The 20,446-nt window shown below is 36.0% G+C and overlaps 1 protein-coding gene and 1 pseudogene across 1 annotated transcript; both read left to right on the top strand.

Moving 5' to 3' along the window:
- The first annotated feature begins 3,822 nt into the window (after positions 1-3,822).
- On the top strand, positions 3,823-5,316 carry LOC110024165 (myb-related protein MYBAS2-like). The gene is made up of 3 exons (XM_020723971.1): positions 3,823-4,099; positions 4,215-4,344; positions 4,434-5,316. Exons 1-3 carry the CDS (start codon positions 3,982-3,984, stop codon positions 4,903-4,905), a joined length of 720 nt encoding a protein of 239 aa, XP_020579630.1. The 5' UTR covers positions 3,823-3,981; the 3' UTR covers positions 4,906-5,316.
- Positions 5,317-17,046: 11,730 nt separating this feature from the next.
- On the top strand, positions 17,047-18,144 carry LOC110024142 (annotated as a pseudogene).
- The last annotated feature ends 2,302 nt before the right edge of the window (positions 18,145-20,446 follow it).

The following is a 20,446-nucleotide window of genomic DNA, read 5'->3' as shown; positions in this document are numbered from 1 at the left end:
ATGCCGAACTCCTCTTCTTCGTCGCTGGCCGCGAACACCTTTACGCGGACACCTCTAGCCAAGAAGTATGGATCTTCCCACAGACGGCGCCAATTGTTGTGAGATATGTACTTCCTGACATAGAAAATGAGACGAAAAAAGAACACAAGCAAACACAGATCGATTTACGTGGTTCGATCCAACTGGATCTACGTCCACGGGAGGGAATCAATCAAATATTTCACTAAGGCAAAAGAAATGGAGAATACATAGCTTATACATAGAGATGAGCCCTCATCTTCCTTCTACGACCTCCCTCTCAAGCGACACCTTGATACAAGGCCTCAAGATGCTCTCCTCCTCTCTAGCTCTCTAGCTATTCTCTCCTCCTTTGTGGTAGTTCTCCCTTGCCTCTCCTAAGCCTCACACCCTTAAAATTTCTTTCCTTTGCACTCCTAAGCCTCACACCCTCTCTATTTATAGAAGCAAGAGAGGGGTAGATGGGAGGTAGGTGAGCGGTAGGTGAGCGGTAGGTGAGCGGTAGTTGAGATGTGGTAGGTGAGCAATACCACATTACAAAAGTGTCCTTTTACCTTAGTTCATTAATTGGGGGTCAAAATAACAGTTATTTTTGGATGTTGGGAGGATTCATATTGTACATTGAATCAACACAATATGTTATGTTATGCAAGGAACAATTTATAGAATTCATTCAAGCGAGACCAACCGTTTTAACGTATCTTTTGGTCATTCAGACCTTCTATCACAAGTTGGCAATATGGTCATCCTGCGGTAAGTATGAACGAAACATTTTTTACTGCATAATGTGAATAATGGTTTATTTCCATTGGCATTTGCAGTCGTTGAATCAGAGTGCTATGAATCTTGATTTTGGTTTCTACAAATACTCAATGAGTTAATTCTATTGCTTTCTGCAAGAAAAGATTTGTGCATTATCTCTAATTGACATGTTGGACTAATACGGGGGCGTACGGAAATTTCACCTTGAGCTGCACATCGACATTATTTAAGACACATGCGGGATACCTTCAAGAAAGCAGTGCATAGAATTGGCATATCAGATGTTGTTTTTCTCTGTAAAAAAATGTATGTTGCGGGGAATAATGATTATCTCCATATATTCAATCCAAATATGGAAGATATCAAAAATGTAAGAGTTGAGGTATATGATTGGTTAGTTGCAAGAGATATTAAGACTTGGTCATTAACTTATGATGGTGGCTACATGAACGGGACAATGACCACAAATGCATCTAAATTCTTCAATGGGGTGTTGATGCTAGCCCGCGGTCTACCAATCCAAGCATTGATTTGCTCCATCTATTATAATATTGTAGCTCTTTTTTTGAAATACTCCGAAGCTGCCACACTTCTTGAAAATCAAAATATCTCTATCTTTTCTCTGAACTCTTTTCAAGAACATGAAAAAGAGGCTCGGAAGTTTCCCGAACCAACACACATCAACACACTTTAGATTCAGGTATTCGACATGTCATATAGATCATTTCAAGTTGATTTATTGTGGTTGGAAGACTGTTGCTGCACACTCAATCAACCTCAGGCTTAAAATATGTCATGTGCACATGCCAATGCCGCTTTAGGACAAAAACAACTTTATCACGTTGGATATGTCTCACATTTCTACACTGTGTTCAATTACATAAAAAATAAAACATATGAGGTAGAATTTCACGTTATACCTGAGCTAGATACATGGGATCAAATCACTCCTATGAATTATGCTCATGATCTTCAACTACCTATTCTTCTTATAAAACGTCATAGAAATACTATGGATGACGCTATTGTTCGTAGCAACAGAGCTAGTGGCATTTGCAAAGTTATTGGTCATAACTGAACCACTCCTCCAAAAAATTTTCGCTTATGCAGATAAATTTTGTCTTGAACAATTTTTGTTTTTTTCTCTACTACTTGTATTACTAAGAACTGTATTATACAACTTTCTTTCTCTGTTATGCTTATTATGTCTTTTGTCTATATTTTTCTATACTTGATCATTTTTTACTTTTTCATTTCCTTAAGCTTGGTTACAATTTATGAAAAAAAAGCACATTAATTATGCTTCAAATACTAATAGATGATGAAGGAAATAAATCCCCGCGGGGACGCCACAGGAAACGTGCAGGAGCAGATGTAAATAAATATACCCAAATGGAATGAAGATCGTGTACGTCAAATGCCTACAGCAAATGTCAAAGTGTACAGAAATTAATGGAAGAGCATTAACTATGTATTGGATCTACTTGTATGTCTCTAAATTTCTTACAATGAGTTTCCTATCCTTATTTTATGCGGTTGAGAATCTGTCTTCATGTTTCAGTTGTTGTTGGATATGATAAATTACTTATTATCCAATTATTATTTTGATAAAAAAATTGAGCAATCGCAATTGCTGCCAGTTATATGTTGAGGTTCGTTAGAAATAATCAACATTGAAGTTACGGGGTATTCTTTCGCAGTCGTCCATCGTAGAAGCTGACTTATATTAAGGGCCAGTTTGGGGCAGCTTATAAATGCGGCGTCATTTGCAAAAAAACAGCCGCACCGTTTGGTTTTCACGTTTTAACTGATTATCCGCAAATGACGTTTTTATTTTCACGAAAATGCGATCGCGGGTATAACGATAAGTCGCGATTGAGGCTGAGGATAGACTGATAATGTTAATTTAAATGATAATAATAACAATATATTTAATATTATTTTTTTTTTGTTAAATGATAATAATATCAATATATTATTAAATGATAATAATAACAATATAAATAAAAAAAAGCTATTTTAATATAATTTAAATGATAATAATAACAATATGTTTATCAATTTAATATATATAAGTCTCATTCAACAAATTTTGCTCTTGAATTACGCTAGTCATTTGGGACCAACGCATTATTAGCTCATTAAGTAGCTCATGTTTAATTCATTTATAAAGCAATTAATCTGAGTTAAACACACATAATTTTTTGTTAGCTCTATTTGCAAACAAGCAAAGTACATGCAAGTTTTTATTTGATTATGTTGGGCTTATTTTGGCTCGAATTTAAAATTAAAGAAATAATATTATTACAATATTTTTTTTATTAATTTTTTATACTTTCCTTAAAAAAATTTACATTTTATTACCTTTTGAATTATGTAAGCTATATTTGAGCCAATAACAAGTTTTTTTCTTTTTTTTTTAGCCAATCACAACTCACAAGTTGAAATGAGAAAACTAAATCAGATGGAGTTGAACATGAACATATTATTCAAGAGTCATTTTAAATGAACAAATATGGAGCTTGCTCATAGTTAGCCCATTGACATCCCTACTGTTGGACCAAACCAATTCTTCAATGAATATTAAGTCATAATATTTTTTTTTTTATTTATTTTTTACTATCTTGAATTTAGGCTTTTTTATTTATAATAAAAAATAATAAATAAATAAAATGAAAAGGGGGTTCATCATCATCGATCCGGTTCATCAACCGACCCCAATTTTAGTTGATTTCGTGCAGAAACAACTTTGCACCTATTGAACCCACCAATCCGAGAAAAAATATTTTGTGCGGATGAGATTGTGCGGATCAATGATATTGTCATGATATTTTAGTAGCATTTGTGTTGTTGAGATCATGTTGAGGTACAATAGTGCTGCGATCCTCGTGCACACAATGTTGTCTCCAATCCAACCCCATTTTACCAATCCGTTTATCAGGGCATGCCACGTGCTGCAAGATAAGCACACATCACGTGACCAACGATCGTCCCCCACCTATAAATAATCTCCATCGCCATTTCTCCTCCAAGTCACCCAAATTCGCTCTGGCGGGGAAGCAGAGAAGCCATTGAGAATAGGTACTCAAAGGAACACCATCATTAGCAGTAGGAAAAGAAGCAGACGGAAGAAGAACATCCCTGAATTCGAAAGCCAGAGAAGAAGAAGAAAAAGAAGAAGAACACAAGACCTCTCCTCACATGGCGGCTTCAGAAGAGATGAGGAAGGGCCCCTGGACTGAACAAGAAGACATGCATCTGGTTTGCTATGTTCATCTCTTCGGCGAAAGCCGCTGGGATTTCATAGCAAAAGTCTCAGGTTGGCGGTGTGGCGGGGGATCTAGGTATTTGATTGATTGTAGAACGTTTTTTTTTTCTCGCTTTAATTTGTGCGCGTTCTTCCATGGATGACATCGGAGCTCTGTTTTCTGCAGGTCTGAACAGAACCGGGAAGAGTTGCAGGCTTAGATGGCTTAATTATCTTCATCCTGGGCTTAAACATGGCCGAATGACGCCCCAGGAAGAGCAGCTCATAGTAGAACTTCACTCTCGTTGGGGAAATAGGTAATTCAATTCATTAGGGTTTCTTAATATGTGGTTGTATCTATGATTTTTTTATGTCTGTGTGTGTTTATATTTATGTATGAATTCAGATGGTCTCGGATTGCCCGTAAACTCCCTGGTCGTACAGACAATGAGATTAAAAACTACTGGAGGACTCATAAGAGGAAGAAGGCTCAAGAGAGACAGAACTCTCATCTTTCCCCATCATCCTCCTCCTCCTCACAAAACCCTATCGCCATGACAGAGGCCGAGAAGAAAAGGCTCGAACAGATCAACCATGGGAACTCAATCTCGACATCATGGTTCGATGAGGAAGATGGAGAAGTCAAGGGCTACTCCATGGATCAAATATGGAATGAGCTGGCTATATCAGAGATTCCATGGCTGAACTTTGAAGGATGGAAGGAAAAAATCAATGAAGTTGAAGTTTCAGAAATGGCTTCTCCTCTATGGGATTACTCTGAATCGCAGATGGGGAAGGTTGATGGTGAAGATCTGAAAATTATTTCACCCATGCCTGCTCTTACGATTCCAAACTACCACTATGGAACTGAGATGTGATGGACACTAAAAAAGGCATACAGATGGGTTTCCTTCTCTGAACCAAAAAGCTTCATGAGTTTCTGTTCTTGTAAGATAGAATTAAGCATCTTGTTAGATTATCTCGTCTGTGTTTGTAGAAAAAATATTATCTCAGGAGTACTGATGCATCAGTACTACAATGAGGGGGTGCCACGTAGGCAATGGTCCCACCGTGGTGCCTACGTGGCACCCCTCATAGGAGTACTGATGCATCAGTACTCCTGAGGTAATATTTTTTCGTGTTTGTACGGTGATTTCCCTGAAGAGAGAAAGAGCTTGGGAAATGGTGAAAATACTTACTGTTCTCTGATGTATTTAAAGACAGGGAATTGTAATATTAGACTGTTGATGTAATGATGCGCTTTTAAAAATGAAAGAATATTTGCAATATTTGTGATTTATTTTTTTTAAAAATAATAATTTAAGAAATTACTTCAAAAGAAGAAGTTTTTTTTTTGGTTGTTTATTGTACTTCAGATACCATTGCAATTAATTGTAAAATACTGATCCTATAACCTTTTGTCCAATTGGCTTAAATAAATTATTGGGAGATGATAATTTTGAACATTGATGTAGGAGGGTTGGTCGTCGGGTCAATATTTACATATTTGCAGCTTTGTTATTATAATTAGGCCGCACTAGTTAATCCATTGCCACGGTTTGATACAGGGTCTGTTTGGGGCAGCTGTAAATTATAGAATAATCGGTTGATAAGCTAGATGCGATGACTATTAGAATTTTTTATTTTTTTGGAAAAGTCAAACTGCTGCCAGAAAGCTGCCACCGCACCTAGATAGGTGCGTTGTGACATCATTTTCAAAACACATTAGCTATCAAAATACAGTTTACCCAAACAGGCCAGATGTATTTTAAAAACGTCATCGTATCAAATAAACTGCCTCAAACGAACCCTAAGTGCCTATTTGAGGCAGCTTATTTTGGTGCGGCGGCGTTTGCATTTTGAAAACGCCACCTTGGTGTTTGGTTAGGACGTTCGGCCCCGCGTGTTAAAAACGATGAAAATCGCGTATATTATTTCCTTCTACAGATCGCACGTGGGGCTCCCTATGCGTTCAGCATTTGTTAGGGCTCGAATTCCTCCCGTGCCCCTGTGAGATCTCTCTCGCGCTCTCCCTCGCCATCTCCTTTCATGATCTTTTCCTTCATAAACATCGATTCTTCTAGTGAGATCTATATGCTGCTATGTTTTATGGTTGGTTTTATGTGGCTCGATTCGATTGTCTTTACTTTGTTTGCAAGATTTGGTTTTCTTGAGGATGTATTTGCTGGATTATTTGGGAATGCATTGATGGAAATGGATCTGAGGGTTTTCTTGAGGTTTTTCTGCGTTTTTTTTTGTATAATATCGCAACAATGACATATGAGCAAATCCCTTGAATGCATTGGATCTGTGTTAGCTGTACCTGTTATATTGTTCTTCTCGTCCCTGTTCCTATATGAAAACTTTAGTTCGAAATGTGGAAACTCAGCTAGTTCGAACAGTTGGAATGTGCTTGAATGCGTCCTTGTTATATTGTTCTTTACTGTTCGAACTGTTGTAATCGTTTAACTATTGGAATGTGCTTCAATGCGTCTCTGTTATATTGTTCTTCAATGAATGCGCTTTAATGAATGTGCTTCAATGTGTCCTTGTTATACTGTTGGAATGTGCTCAATGCGTCTCTGTTATACTGTTCGAAATGTAGGAACTCAGCTAGTTCAAACTTTTGGAATTGTTTAGCTGCACTTGTTATATTGTTTAGCTGCATCTGTTATATTATTCCTGATTGCAATGTTGCTCAGTTATGGGGTTTAAGTGCACCTGTTTAGCTGCACCTGTTATATTGAATGTTGCTCAGTAATGGGGTTTAGGGCATTTGTTTGAATGTGCAAATACTAATCCACTCTTTAGTTAGATGATATATCATTGTTGATGGGTTTTAGGGGTTTCCTTTGATGTCGAGGCTAGAAAACAGATGCAATGCTTATATGTTGTATTGGTCTTTAGAGATTCAGTTATTATATTTTGGCATTTCCTATGATAGGAGATACAATGCTCATATGAGAAGATTTATGTCTTTAGAGATTTTTCAGCATTTCCTAATATTTTATATAAAGAGATACATTGGGTTCTTCCGGTGGATTGGGTTCCACGACATATATGAGAAGGTTTATATCAAATTTGATGTGTATTGCTTTATTTTCACACCATTTATATCAAATATAAGATGTGTATCGAGAACCATTGCTATGTATATGAAAAACATAGCTATGTAATCTTACACAATTTCATAATAAAATATGTTCGATGTCTTACTGTGGATGCAGATCTTTGACTGAACCACATAATTCATTTGTGTTATTTTTTTTTATTTTTCTTCTGTGAGCAAATTTTTTATTTTTCTTCTGTGAGATTTACATGTTACTTCAGTTGGATATGTTATGAATGTATGCTCATTTTGTGGATGTAGGTTTACTTTTTTAAGGAAATTTATGTTACTCCTCTTGTTGGTGCATTTGGATAATTTTCTTATGCATGTTTACTTACAAAATGAATTTCTTTACACAATATGTAATTCTTCATATAGTACCACAATGTCTAAGACAAGTGAATGTGGTCCCTCAGCGATGTGGGATAAGAAAGTTACAATTATTTTTTTCAACATCTGCATCACCGAGATTGAGATAGCAGTCATCCAAACATGACTTCTAGAATATCAGTTACAGACATGTATTTTGTGTTATTGTGGACTATTATCGTACTTCTAGGACATCAGTTATAGACAGAGGTATTTTGTGTTATTGTGGTCTACCGGCTCTGTTGCTCACATCGCGTCAGTCTCATAGCTTTGGGAGGCAGTTCTACGATTGTGCCAAGGGTGTTTCAGCTCGTTGCGGCTTCTTCCGGTGGGCAGACAGCCCCACATATTACACTGCCAACAGTCATGGGAATCTGATGTTTTCACAAGTTGATAGTGAAGATGAGGGCAAGCGTAGCCAGAGTTTGAAATTAAATATTTTAATATTTTTCATTCTAGTTGCACTTGTCTTTATCATTTTTTTATTTCTTCTGATACTCACGAAAGTGTGAGAACTGTATGTCATCTTTTGAAACTGATCTGTGATGATTGTATGATTCTGCACGATATGCTTATGTACTACCAATAAACTATTCTGAATAAGCTGCCCCAAACAGTTTTACCAAACAGGGGCAAGAATGTCATTTATACCACTATGACCACCAATAAACTATTCTGAATAAGCTGCCCCGAACAGCAAGTCAGATTATTCTGATAATCTGCAGATTATCATATTATCAGAATAATATATTTATCAGCAAATTATAAATAATCAACAACTGCCCCAAACAGACCCTAAATCACTAATTTTGCGTAGCTTGTGTAAATAGCTAAATAATTATAATAGATAATGTAAATTGTGTGATGCTTAAATGAAAGTATTCCTTGCAGCTGACAAATTTTTTTTTTAAAGAAGTGGTTTAAAAACTAATTTGGATAAGAAAAGTTTTGTACAGTCCTTATTAGCAATATACAATTTTTTTTTTGGAAAAAAAATCATATCTTTAACGGTCACTAAATCATACCTTATTCTCCACCACTTGATTATTAGAGTTGTCAACATCCTCCAATTTATCATTTATCACCGTCCCTAAATAAAATACCTAGTGCCGCATAGCGACAAGTGGTCTAATGATTCCCACCAATTCAAATACCCATAAATAAGCTAAGAATAGGCAAATATATATGTCCAATTATAATTTTCAAAGGTAAAATTGTAATTGCATGCCAATTGATTGAAATTGTATCAATATAATCACAACTTTTTATCTTACATGACTATTAAATCTTCAAATGTTGTGAGGAACGTTGAGCAGAGATAATTCATCCAGCTAATCACGTAGCCATAAGATGTTAATTATTTGGGCAAGATTTAAAAATTATTGTTTATATTAAAACATCATTTGAATCTAATTTAATAAATTTTATTCTATTTTTTTAATTAATACTTTTAATTGATTATAATTTTTTGTAGCCTTGTAGTCAATTAATTTTTTTTAAAAAAATACTATATATAAAATTGATTAGTAGTATTTCGAGCCGAAAATGAAAGAACAAATCTTTGTTCGTGTTGTTCGTGTTCAACTCTCGTTAACTTGGTGAACAAGCCGAACACGAGCTTCTTAACGAGTCGAACTCAAGCTGTCCACGAACGAGCCGTTTTGACAGCCCTATTGGGGGATGGTGGTAGAGAGAGAGAGAGAGAGAGAAGAAGAAGAAGAAGAATTTATATATTTACCACATCATTTTTACATTTTACCTTTATACCACCCAAATCTTTAGCATCACTTAAGAAGCATCCCACATTTAACTTTTAAAAGTGAAATACATTTTCATGACAAGTGCGGTGGTATGTATTTAAAAAAAAAGATGTCTAGATGTTAGATATGTAAATACATAACAATTGAGTGGCATGTATGTAAATTTTCCTTTCCTTTTTTTTTTAAAATGAAGTCAGGCTGGATGGAAGAATGATAGTGGCCAACTGCGCCCGGCCATGATAGGGAGGAAAAAAAGTAATGATAAGGAAGTGGACTTTTTTTGAAGGCCTTCAACTTTGGAGATTCTTAATCCTCAAAACTAATCAATCTCATTATCTCCTAATTAATTAACCAGCTTAGTGTCATTACCATAATCCTAAGCTAACGAAGTTTATCTCTAAGTGCCCTTTTTACTTATGAGCATGAGATCAGATAATGACAGCCACTTGATACGTCATGCGGACTAATAAGCTTCAGCCTTACAGTTCATAGCAATCAATGCAGCAGAAAAGGAAAGACACAAATGAGTAGTGGAGAGTTTTGTAAGACTTTTTGTTACTTTAATTGCAATTTCATAAATATGTGGGGTGCTGAATGCAATTAGAGATTGGCTTGACAATTTTTGTATGTGTCACAATCAATGCGCAAGACTACACTCACACATGGAGCAATATATAATGGGATGCACTAATCCTCTGCAATTAAATTATAAAGATGAGTAAATTTCAGGTTTTTAAGATAATTACGCAATCAACATGTATTCGCAATGTAATCAGATAAGTATAAGATAGCCCAAGTATATTTTATAACAAATGTTTGTTAAATATTGATATATAAATTTATTTTATATTTGTTTGAATGAAATCATTTCAGTAACATTGTTCCTCAATCCAACCCTATAAATAAATAGCACAGATCAGAGGATGAGCTGCAAACATATATCATCATGGATAGGGCTGTGGATTTAACTCAAGAATCGTTAATCACTCAAAAATTGATTCGATTTTTGGCTCAGATAGGGAACGGATAGATATAGACGAGCAGAGCTACGAGTCAAAATTTTGAATTGAATTTTCTTCGAGCCGAAATCGGATCGAAATGAACGAGTAGGGCTACGAATCAAAAGTCTGTGAAAGCTTTTGGAGGGAACTCCTTGGCCTATATTTAGGCAGAACATCCTCCATTTGCATCCATCCAAATTTTAATGTAGCCTTCTTTCATAGCAATACGAGTCTCATTTCCTATTCTCTTGGTTAAGAATCTTTTGGGCATTTGTAAGCATTAAGTGAGATTAAGCTTTCTTAGCAATTGGAGAGGTGTTAAAGGCCACACTTTTATGTACTAAAAAACTAAGTGCATGACATTGAGCTTAAGCTTGAGCTCAATTTAGTTAGTTTTAGTAAGCTTATTAATTTGTTAAAGACAAGATGGCAACATATCTAAGCATTTTCCGAAATGGAAACATTAAATGAACGAATAATCAAGGAGAAAGAGTTAGAATCTATGACTAGAAAGAGAACTAGAATTGCTTCATTATTTAATAATTAAAGGATTATATTTTGATACCGATTTAGGACTCCAAGAAGATATTTAGGAAGCGGATTTCGCGGGAAGGTGGTTGTGGAATAGTGAGGAAAGGCTAATACGTGTGGTCGATAACATTTGGAAAAGATTAGGCATCATTCGGCAAGTGTCTCGGGCTGAAAATGAAAAAAAGAACTTTGAATCGGTGACTTTCGAGCGGCGAGGAGGTTTCACTCTCTATTCCTAAGCAAGATGCAGACACACCACTTACAAAAAGAACAATACAGTACTCCTTAAGATAGAGAATAGAGATTAGAATCTCCATAATAATTGGACAAATTAAAAATCTCTCTCAAAACATAAAAACAAATATATAAATAGTCTCCTAATAGATATTAACCTAATTAGAAAAAAAAAAGAAAAGATAATATAAAAAAAATTGTTAAATTGAAAAACCACGGCTTCTTGTTTTCGCTCCTGTGCTAGTGGTTCTCACGTGATCCCGCAAAAACGCAAGATTCTGCGATCCAATCGAAAAGAGGGATTTTTGCTATCCCGTTTTGCAGATCTCACGATCCGCATCATTATCCCTGCATGGGAGAGATTTCTCTAAAAGCATCTTGAATTGATCTACCATCATCATAACAAAATCATCACATTGTTGTGACTGAGACAGTCCCGCTACAAAATCTATGCTCACGTTAATTTCGAGCAACTCCAAAACACACGTCCTTCCAAAATCTTTCATGATAGAAAAAATATCCATTTTTAACACAACCAGTGCTGAAACTACACATTAAAAAATACTCTCACAAACTAAGCCTCAAGGTATTTAAAGGTGTAACTTATTTCTCCCACTTCTCGTACTTAGTTTGGGGCATCAAATAAACAAGTTTGTCTGGAGGAACTAACTCTAGAATAAAATCTATGGCATGTTGGACACTCTCAGTGGCAACAACCCAAGAGGTACATTGTCGATCAAGATATTCAGCAACTCCCTAAACAAAGGCTGTCTTATTTGTGATATCAGCTCCTCAGACTCACTGTCTTCTAGAATAATCAATGTTAATCAAGTTGGAGTCTTTCTCATGGGTTGAGCTTAACTCACTAGCGTCTTTTCCTCGTCGGTTGAAAGTTGAAACTCGTCTCTGACATCTTCATCCTCTCTTGTGTCACTATGCATTCCATCGACTGATTCCTACTCTTTGAAATAGATCATTCTCTTATTTGGACAATTTGATGCACTGAGCTCTGAAAGAACCCAAATCTTCCAAATCTTTCATTACATAATTCAAACTCAATTCTAATGTAAAATTCAGATCCTCAAAATTGATTATGCAAAGGAATATTTCAACTCCATCATTGAGTCTTATATTTCAAAAAATGAGTTCATGTATTGAAACCTCACAACCAAATAAGATAGCTGGGAGAAAAACAAACATCTCTTTGAGATATCGCGCTCAATGATGATGACCTTCAAGTTCCCAAATATTTTTGGAGGGAAGCAATTCTTACTGCAACATACTTTATCAATCGAATGCTTAGTCAGGTACTTAACTTTAAAGCACCTCTTCATGTTTTGATAGTTGCATATCCCCACATCGGAGCTTTTTCTTCTACTATCCCACTTAAAAATCTTTGGCCATATATCATTTGTTCACGCAATCCTAAAATCACACAAAACATGATCCTAATTCTATCAAAAGTATTTTTCTTTGATATGCAACAAAAAAGTATAATTGTTACTCTCCTATTTTTGATGCATTTAATGAAACCTGGATAGCCTTACCACCTACTTCATCGATCCCTCCTATTTGTGTTGAGGACTCCCGACCAATCCAACTTGAAGTGCAGAGCAAAGAACTAGAAATGTACACAAGGAGGAAGAAAAAATTGGATCATGTTTAAGACAACTTGCAAGGACACAATTGCTCAAACCAAAACTCGAGTTAACATTCACCTGAAATTTCGAGTAAGGAGGAGTATAGTATTCATGAGTTATCTCCTTCATCTTTTGATGCAAGTGACAATGAAAGTTACATTAGATACCCAATTCAGAAATATGTAGCTTATAGGAAGCTATCCTCATCCTATATAAAGTTTATATCTAACACTGATAACGTACAAATTCTTAAATTCATTCCTGCTCTTAAAAATCCAAAATGGAGGGAAGTAGCAGAACAAAAGATACAGCACTACCATATAATGACACATGTATTTTTATTAAACTCCTTAAGAATAAGAAGATAATTGGATGCAAGTGAGCGTTCGACATCAGATACAAAGCTGATGGAAGTATTAACATATTCAATGCTAAACTAGTTGCAAAAGTTTTCACGCAAACCTATAGAATTAACTATTAGGAGGTCTTCATACCAGTTGTCAAACTAAATACTATTACAATTCTCCTTTCAGTAGCAGTTCACAAAGAATTGGGACTACATCAACTTGAAATAAAAAATGTCTTCCTGAATGAACATCTGAAAGAAGTGTACATAACAATAACACCATGACTTGAGAATGATTCCAACAAACACCTAGTATGCAAACTTAGGAAGTCTACGAGTTTAAAAAATCACCAAGGGCAAGGTTTGAGGAGTTTGCTAAAACTATGAAATCGAAAAGGATATTTTCAAAGTCAAGGTAATGACACATTGTTCATAAAAAACACACTCAGGGAAAAAGATTGTAGCACTGATTGTATATGCAGATGATATGATTTTTACTGGTAATGCTGAAAAAAAATTCTTAAAATAAAAAAGTGCTAGCCTTTGAATTTGAAATCAATGACTTAGGAAACATGAGATATTTTCTAGGAATGAAGGTAACACAATCCTAGAAAGGCATTGTTATACCACATAAGAAATACATCCTAAATTTACTAAAGGAAACATGAATTATTGGATGCAAATTTGCTAATACTCCAAAGAAACCAACAAGAAGTTTAACAGGGAAGAAGAAAGTATATCCATGGATTTGTAGGACAACTCATTTATCTGTCACATGATATGTCGAATATTGCATACTATGTTAGTATTGTGAATGAACACATGAATAGTCCAACTGAAGAGCATTTGGAGATGGTATACAGAATTTTGAGAATTCTCAAGAAAACACTTGGTTATGGATTAAGTTTGGAGAAAACCAGAAACCGAGAGGTGGAATTCTACACTGATGTTATTAGGCTGGGGAGCTCACTGACAGAAGGTCCACCACAGGTTATTGCTCATATGTATGAGAAAATCTAGTTACATCGAGAAATAAGAAGCAAGTTATAGTTTCTAGAAATAGTGCAGCATAAGAGTATATGACACTTGTCTTGGGAATCTATAAGGGAATATGGATTCAAAATTGTTAAAAGAACTGTGATGAACCTCCAATAGGCTTATACAAATGTTTTGTGATTGTAAGGCAGCTATCAATATTACCAAGAATCATGTGCATCATGACAAGACCAAGCATATTGAAGTTGATAGACATTTCATCTCTGTAAAGGTTAATGGGGGAATTATATACTAAAATACATCAAGACACATCAGGTTGTAGATATCTTCACCAAATCTTTTTCTTTAAGTGCCTTATCATAGTTCAATAACAAGTTTTGTCTCTACAATATCTACGACCAAATTTGAGAGGGAGTGTGAAAATTTGAGAAAATCCTGAAGAAAATCTAAGAAAGTCATGGAGTATTTGATGAGGACAACTTAGGAAACTCTTAATTAATTTATTTATTTCCTTCCTATTCTATGTTATTTTATTTTTTATTTCAAAATATTTTCTTATATATATATTTAAAAAAAAATAAAAAAGCCCAAGGGCTAATTTATTAAAGAGAAAACATACATATAGATTGTATGGGTGGGCCCAAAAATAAGCACCCAACCCACACGTCATAACACAAACAAAAAAATCAAAAAGGATACATATAAAAATTAAAAAAAACCCAAAACCACTAAGGGCGCTGAAAAAGTGAGGGTTATCTCAATCTAGTACTGCATCTGGCTCTAGTTCTCGGAAGGGATCCAGCTAAGAAGCTGGTAAGGTGCATACCATTACCCGAAGTAACCAAAATATTATCCATAAGACTCCTGAGCTCAAGTAAATATCTATTCTTCTTCTTCCTCCTGGAAGTGTAAACCTGACATTCCTTATCCGAAGAATCAGTTTGATAACCAACCGTAGTACCCACAATAAGTTATAGTATATGTGAAGTATGGGTAGCCTCTACACCGGATACTTCCTGAAGAAGGGGAGCTGCGAGGTTCTCCTAATTATTAGTCTGAACACTATCCTTTGTAGGTAATAGTCATTCATATTTGTTTTCTATGAGGTTTGAAGGGGCCAACATCACATCAATCAACAGTCACCTTCTGTCTACCCTCTCCAGGTGGAACTAAAATGTCCAGAGCATTGAGGTTAGACCCTTCCTTATTGACTTGAACCTTGGATTTCAAATTAGGGTGAAGTTTGTGGCATTTATCAAGGATATGCCCAAACATCTTATAGTGGGTACAATATGGAGTTCTGTGTCACATGACAATTTGTTTCCAATATCCATTATGAGTTGTGCCCAGCCATACTTCAGTAATATCAAGTAAAGTAATATCCCTTTTCACAAGTATTCTGGCCACAAAATATCTGATTAAATTGAAAGTGGGTAGATCTAGCTTCATAGGGTCCCTAAGGATGGCCCCAATAGAGTAGAGAACCTGATGATGAAAAAGGTGCAGCTTGAGACCAGGTATACTAAACCATACGGTACAGTGGGAGTTTCATGATTTTGAAGGAGACCACTTGAGTAGCTTCATTGATTTACCAACAATCCTTAGATATTTTTTGGAGAAAATCGGAGTATAGCCTTCAGGCACGGTTTATTGGATCAATACATGTCTCTCATCCATGAGTCACACTTTTCACTTTCCTGCTAATTTGAGATCATCAAAACTTTTCCTGATAACTTTCATAGGTGGGTGCTCCCACTGAAATTTTTCAATAAGAGCAAACTTGAATTTGTCCGTCAAAGTTGAAATTTCTGAGTCAGAGAAGAATATTGTTGTTTTCCCACTTTTCCTACTTCCCTTCTTAACAAAAGGGCAATCACATGTATCATCGCGGCAATCCTTATAGCTTGAGGGGAAGACCACCGAGTACTTCATCTGAGGGTTATCCACCACGTGGGCAAAAGAGGTTTTGTCTGGCTCAACCAAAGAAGAGGGAAGCATCATGAGAGTAAGGAGAGATGTCGGCGTTCACCTGCCTGAACGCAAAGGAAGAGTGTCGACAGGGAGAGAAGTCAGGCGCAGACGCATCAGAAGAAGGAAGCAGCGTTAAAACAGAAGAAAATGTAATTGTTGGGCGCAGACGCAGAAGTAGGTAGGCGCAACGTGGAAATCAAGTCACAAATGCGCGACACAGGCGCGAGAAACGAATGTGACAAAAAAACACGACACGCCGACGCTAGCCGACGAAGCGAGAGTCGACGAAACGAGATGTGAGCCCCTCTCCTTCGAGCAGTAGAATCAAATGCGACCAAAATCGCCATCGGAAGCCTTAGCAGAGCTCTCGACCGCAGACGACATCGTGGAATCCAAATTATGATCGTAGTCGTTTTTTCTTATATATATATATATATATACCCTACATGACCTCCAAATCTATTTTTTACACTATTAAATAACTAGAGCTATGAATTTGATTTGAAGTTCTATCAAATATTATCATCGAACTAGATCAGTTACTGTTAGAAGTTATATCAGAAAATAATTTATTTCTGTTAGAAATTATAAGGATTAAATTTATTTCCTAATATAATTTTATTTCCTTTCCTATTTTAGATTTATTTTCTTGGATTAAATTTATTTCTTTTCTTATTTTAAACTTTCCTATTTCGTGTTGTTTTTGTTTATCTCCAAATAATTAATATGAATTGATTAATTAAAGATATTAGGTGTTATATCTATCATTTCCTATTATTTCTTTTTATTGTCTTTCCTATTCTATGGTTCATAAAAAAGAACCCCATTTCAAATCAATAAAATGATTTCACATTATTTTGAATTTTAATATGGCATCAGAGTCAATTCCCTATCCTAGCCACCGGTCCTCCCTCCAAAGCCTCCAGACTTACTTCCTACCATTCTCTCTGTAGGAAAGGAGGGACACTTTCTCCCTGATACTGGCGGTCCTTCTTGATCATTTCTCCTGCGCCTTTAATTTCTCTCCAATGGCTTCATATCTCCTAGTAATTCTTGATAGCCATGGCATCTGCTTGAAAGATCAAGATCGGAATTAACGATTCTGGAAGAATGACCTGTGGCTAGAGTTACACTTTCGAGTGACGATGTAGAGTTGGTCATTGTTAAAGATTTGTTCATCTCCATCGAACACATGAAATACATGTTCATGTATGATACTGTGCACGGGCAATGGAAACATCATGAGATAGCGGTGAAGGACTCCAAGACCCTTCTCTTTGGGGGGAGACCTGTTACAGTCTTTGGCATCAGGACCCCTCAGGAGATCCCATGGGGTGAGGCTGGTGCTGAAAATGTTGTGGAGTCCACTGGTGTCGTTACGGACAAGGACAAGGTTGTTGCTCACCTGAAGGGTGGTGCTAAGAAGGTTATTAATGACAGTGACAGTTGTGCATGCAATCACTTCAACTCAGAAGATTGTTGATGGTCCATCAAGCTAGGACTAGAAGGGTGGAAGAGCTGCTAGTGTCAATATCATTCCCAGCAGCACTAGAGCTGTCAAAGCTGTTGGGAAAGTTTTTCCTGCTTTGAATGGGAAATCGACTGGTATCTCCTTCCGCATACCGATTGTGGATGTTTCAGTTGTTGATCTTTCTGTTAGAACCGAGAAGGCCTCTTATGAGAATATTCAGGGTTGCGTAGTTTTGAAGTTAGGGACTGGTTGTGGTTCTCTAATTACTTTTCTTGCTCGAGTTGTTGCACCTTCTGTCCATGTTTATACATTTTATTTTTTAGCAAAGAGTTGTGTGGGCTAGGGAAAATTTCAATGGGTTAGGAAGATTTATTATTGTTTCAATTAGGGATATCCAAAGAGAAGACTTCCCTGATGAAGTTTGCAGAGTTGCGAACCTGATGTTCCTGCAAACCTGATGTTCCTTGATCTTCCCACATTACCCTTTGTAGCAAAAATTTTAAAACATGATGGTGTTCTTTGTTCTCTCTCCATGCATAGAGCAGGTGCAGCGTTCTTGCAAAACTTTTAGTTGCAGGCCCTATTCCGGAATCTTTCCTGCAGCAAACCCTCCAGAGCTTTTCCTACAGCAAACCCTCCAGAGCTTTTCCTACAGCAGAAACTTCTACAGAGCTTTTTTCCCATATTAGACCCTCCTCCATAGTTTTTCATGCATCAAGTCCTCCACCAAAATTTTTCTTGCATCAAACCCTCCTCTGTTGCCTTTTCCTACATCATGCCCTCCTCCAGAGCTTTTACTGCAGGAGGCCTCCTCCGGAACCTTTTCCTGCACCAACAGACCCTCCTCCGGAACATTTTCTGCAGCAGACCCTCCTCTGGAGCTTTTAATGCATCATACCCTCCTTTGGAGCTTTTCCTTGCAGCAGACCCTCCTTCGGAATCCTTCTTGCAGCAGACCCTCCTTCAGAATCCTTCCTGCAATAGGCCCTCCTCCGGAGCCTTTTCTTGCAACAGGCTCTTCTCCAGAGCCTTTTCCTGCAACAAGGCCTACCTCCGAAGTTTTTCCTTTTTTTCTTCTATAGGTCATACTCTATTGCTTTTATTGTTGGTTGTCTACTTCCCTGCAAACTCCCTTGCTGCATTACCTGTAGAAACATTTCGCCTACCTGCAGACACTATAGAAACTACAATTAAAGACAAGCTCAGCCAACTAGAAGTCAATTTTTTCTTGTAGATTGTCTACTTCCTTGTAAAATCCTCGGCAATATTATCTGTAGGAGTTTTCCGTCTTCCTACAAACACTGACAACTACAGTATGAGATAAAGACTTCAAGTTCTACTTCGCAAGATCTTTCTTGCCCATTTTTTTATGTTTTAAATCCAAGTTGAATATAATTTTCAATCATATTTCAACTTGAGAGGGAGTGTTATAAATTATATTAGGAAATATTTTATTCCTGTTAGAAGTTTTGAGGATTAGATTTATTTCCTAATATAAATTTATTTCCTTTCCTATTTTAGACTTATTTTCTTCGACTGAATTTATTTTCTTTTCTATTTTAGGTTTTCTTATTTTATGTTGTTCCCTTTATCTCCAAAAAATTAATAGAAATTGATTAATTTGAGATATTAAGTGTCATATCTTTCTTTTTTTATTATTTCTTTTTATTGTCTTTCTTATTCTAGGATTCATATAAGGGTTATTTATACCCCTAACATATTGGTGAAGCGATTATTTATTATTTTGAATTTTAACAGTTAATTCAAGAGTTACATGTAAGGTGAGAGAAAGAAGAGAGGGATTTAGAATACTTTCTCTTAAAAGAATACGAGCATTAAATTAGATCATCACACATCTAAATTATCCTTTTTTTAAATTTCAAATATAATAAAGTAAGATGTATACGAATAAGAACTCTTAACCTTCCAAAAATGATATATATTTATTTATTCATACATAAATGCATTTATGCAATGCCTAATTGTTAATGCCCGTAAGTGAATTAGCCACACAGCCATACCATAATTGTGGTAAGGCTCACTGGCATGTAGTGAAGCATGCCCTTGCACCTAGTATGTGCTATGACGCTAGGCACATGATACGTGTTAGCTTGAAATTTTTATTTTAGATTATTTTACAGTTTTTAATGATAAAAAAACTATCATTATTAATTAATATAACCACGACAAAACCCATAGGGTGAAACACACAACATAAAATGTGATTCAAAAGCCCCAAGTTCAAGACCAACAACCAATCCTATCCTCAAGCAGAACCCAAGAAAACAATTATCCATTAATTTAGTGTCACACGCATTGACATATGATTAAAATAATGACTACTGATGTTGATAATGCCAATGAATAGTCGACACTATAAAATTGAATGACGAGACTATTAAAGGTGATGAATTGGTGTATGTCTATGATTTTAGTTAGGAGGTTGTGATTAGAGCTAATGATGCTTGATGCTTATGACAGGAAATACGATATTCAATTTCTTCCAAGATTGTGCATCTACTTTACCTAAGCCTAAGGACGCCTATTTGATGAAGATGAAAATAAAGTTATGAAAAACGAACAAAACCATGATGGCACAAGACACGATGACATGACAAGTTTGCATAAAGTAGGAAATGGCATGTCATCGGCGCAACTTTAATTTTATAAACCATTAATGTAAATTATATAATTTCTACTGTTTTTCACATACATATTTTTCAACAATGAAGAAATTTTCCGTACATCAATCCTCTTCATACGGTCCATATTATCTTCTCGAGATTTGTGCATGCATATTTATGATGTACACCGCGCAACTGCGCAGACGTTTACACAAACAACATCTGCTATTACAAAGATCAATTGTCGCTAGGCAGAAATTCTTTCAATATAGATACATTGACCGAAGGTAGACTGTCTGTCAGATAACGGTAATACACCCTTTGTCAGATGGAATAATCATTCCCAATGGCAATATGTCCTTGCATC

The sequence above is a fragment of the Phalaenopsis equestris genome, unplaced genomic scaffold (genome assembly GCF_001263595.1).
Source record: "Phalaenopsis equestris unplaced genomic scaffold, ASM126359v1 Scaffold000250, whole genome shotgun sequence".
Classification (NCBI taxonomy): Eukaryota; Viridiplantae; Streptophyta; class Magnoliopsida; order Asparagales; family Orchidaceae; genus Phalaenopsis; species Phalaenopsis equestris.
This window is presented reverse-complemented; position numbering and strand designations above follow the sequence as displayed.

Excerpts from the sequence above, each read along its gene's own strand:
- LOC110024165 (XM_020723971.1), top strand. The coding sequence starts at position 3,982 with ATGGCGGCTTCAGAAGAGATGAGGAAGGGCCCCTGGACTGAACAAGAA. Across the intron at positions 4,100-4,214 it reads TTTCATAGCAAAAGTCTCAG|GTCTGAACAGAACCGGGAAG; the intron begins GTTGGCGGTGTG and ends TGTTTTCTGCAG. Across the intron at positions 4,345-4,433 it reads CACTCTCGTTGGGGAAATAG|ATGGTCTCGGATTGCCCGTA; the intron begins GTAATTCAATTC and ends GTATGAATTCAG.